At 39.2% G+C, this 5911-nt stretch overlaps 1 protein-coding gene across 4 annotated transcripts in view; it reads right to left on the bottom strand.

The window, feature by feature from the left end:
• The window catches only part of RNF216 (ring finger protein 216), a 166622-nt gene that overhangs the window by 117701 nt on the left and 43010 nt on the right, over positions 1–5911 (bottom strand). For all 4 annotated transcript variants that reach the window (XR_005201115.1, XM_017533820.2, XM_017533822.2 and 1 more), the window contains exons 6-7: positions 2195–2297; positions 901–1065 (exon numbers count right to left, since the gene is read on the bottom strand). Coding sequence is in view for 3 of the 4 variants with exons in the window: in XM_017533820.2 (XP_017389309.1) it covers positions 901–1065; positions 2195–2297 (268 nt within the window). In the remaining variant the exon portion in view is untranslated. The remainder of the gene's footprint in view (positions 1–900; positions 1066–2194; positions 2298–5911) is intronic.

The following is a 5911-nucleotide window of genomic DNA, read 5'->3' as shown; positions in this document are numbered from 1 at the left end:
GAGCCGAGATCGTGCCACTGCACTCTAGTCTGGGTGACAGAATGAGACTCTGTCTCAAAAAAAAAAAAAAAAAAAAAGGTGGAAGGGGCTTGGCCTAGACCTCAGCATGAGCCACATAGTCCTTAGGTCTTACCTTCCTACAGGTAAGACCCAGAGATAACCACTACGATAACTCCACATTTGTTTGTCCTTTGGACAAAAGAAAATCACAGTGTTTGCTGAGAAGCACAAGAATTTCAGCAAGAGAAGAGAATTTAATGGCAGTAACGGTGACCAAGAGGAGTAAGCCAGTCTCTGCTGGTGCATGGGCTCCTGTTCTGGACACAGCTACAAGGTGGGCACTGTGTGCTGCGTTTCACGGGAAGACACATGTCTGTTATCCACCACAAACCAGCACCCTTCTCACCCTTAAGAGGCCTTTAAGTGCTATGTATTTTAGGATCCTGGGGGCAAAGTGCTGGGAGCTGTCAGGAGCTGCCCACTCTCTTCTGAGGGGGTACTGCTGAGTTCCCGAACTCTTTACAGACCTTACGTCATATCACTGATAACTGAGCCACCTGGGAGATGGATGGTAGTGTGACTTGTCCCAAGTGAGAAAGCAAATCAGAAAGGAGCAAGGTTAGAACACATCTTTCATACTCCTGCAATCCACAGTAAAATATATTACCCTCTGTGTTTTTATGGTCAAACCAGAACTTCTCTGCTTCTCATCTATTATTTCTTTTCATTTAGCCCTTCCTGATCAGCAAATACCTATCTACTTAACTTCACCTTAACAAATTCCTTAGCTCTCTGCAATCATAAACCATCACAACTTTTACAAGCTGAACTGTTCATTCTGTTATCATGGGAAGATGTAGTCAAGAAGTGTGACACCAACAGGAAGACCAAGTAGAGCACCTTTCGGGTGATGGCATAGTGTCCTTTAAGCTCATGCAGGGCCCACTTAATGTCCTGACTACTGAGCATTTTGAAGTCAGCCATAAGGAGGTCGGCGGCTTGGATGAAGCAGCGCTGGTCTAGAGGAGTCAACTTAGAATAGTCAAAAAAGTCTATTTTAGGCAACTGAAATGAGAGAGAAGCATAAAATTAGAGGCCAGACAGTAAATTTCTCATGTAGGGAAAATCATTTTAAGAATTACATGTAGAAGAAAATAACCTAATTTTTTCTAATTAATCTATAAGGAAGTTACCAGCCCTATAAGAGAGATGAGAAAATGGTGGCTCAGAGAGGTTAAACAAACCTATCCAGAGCCTACAGACTAGTTTTACTAGTTATAACTCGTGAAGAAATATAGTTGGGGATTTAAACCAATCTTTCAGCCACCTTCTTTCCATAAAATATTTACAAACAACTATTTTTTTTCCTATTATAGAACATATAAAAGAGATAGTCAAAAGAATTTGTGTGGAGTTGGAAGATCAAGCAACAGATCTTAATAAAGTTAGTTCTCAACCATACTTTACCATATAACACACTAAATGCCAGCTTGAATCACAAATAATGACAATGATTACAGTTTTTAAAAGCCAAACTGTTTACATCTTGATATGAGATTTGGGTTAAACAGGTGAATACACTGTATACCAATCTCACATCAAAAAAAAAAAAAAAAAAAAAAAAAAAAAGAGATTCAACTCTAGGCAATGATATGTATGCTGAAGTATTTACAGAGAAGTGTACTGATGCTTCTGCAACTTACTCTGAAACACATTTTAATGAAATGAAACATAACAAAGATGTGCTAATGAACAGACAGATGACATAGGTATGATAAAGAGGATACAGTAAACTGTTAACTTTTTAGTAGTACCGGTGTTGGGTATATCGGTAATCAATGTAAAAGTTTCAACTTTTCTTAAGGTTTGAAAATTTTCATAATAAAATGTTAGAATCCTAGCCAGTTCTTGTTTAGCTTTAGGAATTTGCTTTGTAGGATTAAAGATATGGAAGATTCGTTTAATCCTTTGTGGGAAAAGGAAGATAAGAATTATATGGAGAGGGAGGAGTTAAAGACAGAATTCAAAGTGGCTCAGATTGGGAGATCCCACTGAAGTATAGATATATTCTGAAATCCTATATCCCTCTGCTAGTCTTTAAAAACTTGTCCCAACAAAGCACTTTCTTCCCACAGAGATAGCAACAAAAAAAGCAGGGCATTTCCAGGTAGCAAGACAAGAACACAACACTTGCCTTTGTCTCATCTTGGCTGGCCAGCAGACTGCTACTGGGATTTATAATGATTCTATCTTCTCTCTTTGGATAATCTGGATTTTCCAGAAGAAAATTACAAAGTCTGCAAAAACAAATGATGTTACTTTCACACTGCTTCCAAATTGCTTCCTACCCACTGCTTCAAATGCAATGTCTGAAGAATAGAGTCCCTAGTCACACATTACAACTGGCCTATCAAGAAATTAAGATGTTGGTAGCCCAAAAAACTAAACAAATAACTGCATTGAATTCCTATCTTTGGGAAAGATACAAAATTTAAAAAGCAATGAACATACTGATGAAAACAAAATCCTCTTATCTATCAGTTGGGTGTTGAGGTAATGAAGTCACTGAAACTATTAATTGGAAAATTTGTAAAAGTAGCTACTGTTTGTCGAGAAAACTATGAACAAATAAGAAGTGGGAAACTGTGTATTCACATTTATAATAAAAAATAGTCTGTTAAGAGATGTAATAAATAAATGAAATATAAAAGACCTTCTGTTAATTCATTAATACTTTTTATACCCCCATGGTGACATAAAACTCTATGGTAAGATAAAGCTCTATGAGCCATCTGAGTTACACTTGGTTTATTTAGCTAACTGCTAAACCAGACTGATGACTAGATCATGTTTTCCTATGAACAGACTCTCTTCACAACAAACCCACTAGCTTTTTCTATTATCATCGTGAAATACTTCCAAAGTAAGGATATACAGTGTGAGATAACACACAATGATGTATCACCACCCAGACCCAACAAATATTAACCATCCAGGCTCTTCACAGTCAAATCAGACAACCACCTTGGAATGACTGCACAGTAGTGAAGACAGAGTGGGTGGGGTGCAGCTCCAGCCACATTCAGCAGCAAGGAAGCTTCTTTGCTCAGAGGGTAATGGGAATTTCCTCTTTTCTCTACTTCTTCCTCTTACTCCAGTAGATTCCTAGGATGACCCCCCCAGGTGTCACACCTGCAATTCTCACACATCTCCCTTTTTACCAGTTCTCTTTTGCCAGATGTCAATAGTAAGGCCTATAATAGTAGGGTAGGAGGTCTGACAGAAAAGCCGGGAGAGAAAAAGTGCCCAGCTCCAGCTCCTTTTCTCACCCAGGTGCCAGTGTTTGGGGCATGGTTTGGAAAAGTTCATTTATTCTGCAACCCCTGCCAGGGCCCCCATGTCAAAGCCCTCTCCCTCATCCTGACATCTCAATACATTTCCCTTTGTTGTTATTTCCAGGAGTCCCATATGCTTTTTATCTCTAAGCTCCCACTTTCCCTACCACCACAGCCTGCCCAGTCTACAGAACACAACGTCAGAGGCCCAAAGAGGGAGAAAAAGCAGCATCCTTCTCCTATTACAGAGACAAGAATTCTGAGTACATTTTCCTTTAAAACCACTGTCATCAGTGGTAATTCTGTCCTAGAATTTACTAGTGTGCACTGAAGTTACGCAAATCTTTGAAGGCCGACCTGAGAATTAGCCACCAGCAAAAATCCCGTCTGTGGGGAAAGGCCCGAGTTCCAGGCAACTCATTACGTGTGCATATTCAACATGGTTACAAACCAGACACAGACTAGCTTTAAAATTGTCTGTTTTTATGTGTTTTCTCAAGTACGTGATACATAAGTACACCTCTATATGATATATAGGTGGAATAGTAGATATGATTTCTTGAAAAAAAAAAAAGAAAGAAAAAAACATGTTTGAGAGGGTCATCTCTTTCCAATTCGTATTTTCAACAATATTAAGAACTTTAGATACTGAAATGTTACAGATATGAAGTTCCACACAGAAGAAATCAGAAGCTCTCACTAGACACTGTCAAAATTCACTTCTAGTTTAATCCCTTCAGTATCCTTACCAAGGGAATTCTTCTGAAGGTTAAGTGACATTTGGAAGCACAGAAAATGAAGGACAAAGATTTTCCTCTACAGAAACAAGTGGTAGCCTCTGTTCTAATATCTGCACTCTGGGGCAAAAGCAGTGGGGAAGCCTGTCGGACTTCAATCTGCCCAGCTCTTCACATGATCTCATGCTTGGGCTGACCTGACATGCTAGCAGATCTAGAGAAGGCACTCCTGCAAGAGTAAGTCAGGCTAGTAATCCAACCTTGCAACTCTTTGAGAGTTGTTGCTGCCTTCATCCAACTGAAGCTGACCACGTGTGTGAGTGAAAGGTCTAAGTTAACCAGCCAGAATAGACTACCTGCCATGTGAAGTTCTCTGATGAATAGGCCCTTGCTGCTTAAAGTGGCCAGATGGCTGGGTGCGGTGGCTCACACCTGTAATACTAGCACTTTGGGAGGCCGAGGCAGGTGGATCACAGGGTCAAGAGATGGAGACCATCCTGGCCAACACGGTGAAACCCTGTCTCTACTAAAAATACAAAAATTAGCTGGGTATGGTGGCACATGACTGTAATCCCAGCTACTTGGGATGCTGAGGCAGGAGAATCACTTGAACCTGGGAGGTGGAGATTGCAGTAAGCCAAGATCGCACCACTGCACTCCTGCCGGGTGACAGAAAAGGCCACATGGTTCCATCTGAAGGTCATTTAAAGACGCACATAAAGCAACTAAGACTGAGGTACAACAAAATCCCAGCCTGCTCAACTCAGCTTTGGGCTTCACTTCCAGTTTACATTAACAACATTTTAGTTTAGTTGTGAAATTAATATTGTCCTAGGAGCCCAGGGACTAATGGAAAGGAAAGCAGTGTCAGGAAAACAAGATTGGCTTGAAAAGATGCAATACTATTACTGTACATTCCCTTGCTTTTTGGATTTCATGGGTATTTTTATGTGTTTAAGGATCAGTGTTTGCTTCTGAGTGACACAAAAAGCACAGAGAGTCAGCAAGTCCCTAAAAATAAGTACATGTGTAAGACTTAGGAAGTAGGAGAACAGAACTGTAACAGGCGTCAATTTGATTATATTTTAATGATGTTTTATAATCTTGAAGATATATAAAACATGATGTTCATTCACAGAAGGGGAGGGAAATATTAAAATATACTCAATTTATATGAGGTTAAGTTGTTAAAAAATACTAAAACATGGTATCTGGTATTCAAATCACTATTATATAAATAAGCTAAGTTTATACTTTTTCTATCATTTACATTTTCTGTAATTAAACAAGTATTATATTTGATAACTAGAAAAACATTACCCCCCAAAAAAAGGAATTCAAAGAGAGAAGTAAACAATTCACATGCAAGGGAGATACAGTTAGTAAATAAATATATGAAAAACACAGCCAGTTATCAAAGATATGTCACCAAGATATGTCACCTAGACTACTTTATGCCTAGTTAACAACTACAAAAAAATAACATCCTAATTCAGTACTGCTGAATAACTGTTAAAGCAATTCACACATATAAGTTGCTTTTTAGATGACTGGAAGCCTACAAGAAATTTTTCATTGTAAAAAGGTAGTCATCACTGCTCAATTTTGCTGTAAACCTAAAACTGCTGTAAAAAATAAAGCTCTATTAAAAATACAAAAACTAGGGCCGGGCGCGGTGGCTCAAGCCTGTAATCCCAGCACTTTGGGAGGCCGAGGCGGATGGATCACAAGGTCAAGAGATCAAGACCATCCTGGTCAACATGGTGAAACCCCGTCTCTACTAAAAATACAAAAAATTAGCTGGGCATGGTGGCACGTGCCTGTAATCCCAGCTACTCA

Source organism: Cebus imitator, unplaced genomic scaffold (assembly GCF_001604975.1).
Source record: "Cebus imitator isolate Cc_AM_T3 unplaced genomic scaffold, Cebus_imitator-1.0 Scaffold82, whole genome shotgun sequence".
Classification (NCBI taxonomy): domain Eukaryota; kingdom Metazoa; phylum Chordata; class Mammalia; order Primates; family Cebidae; genus Cebus; species Cebus imitator.
This window is presented reverse-complemented; position numbering and strand designations above follow the sequence as displayed.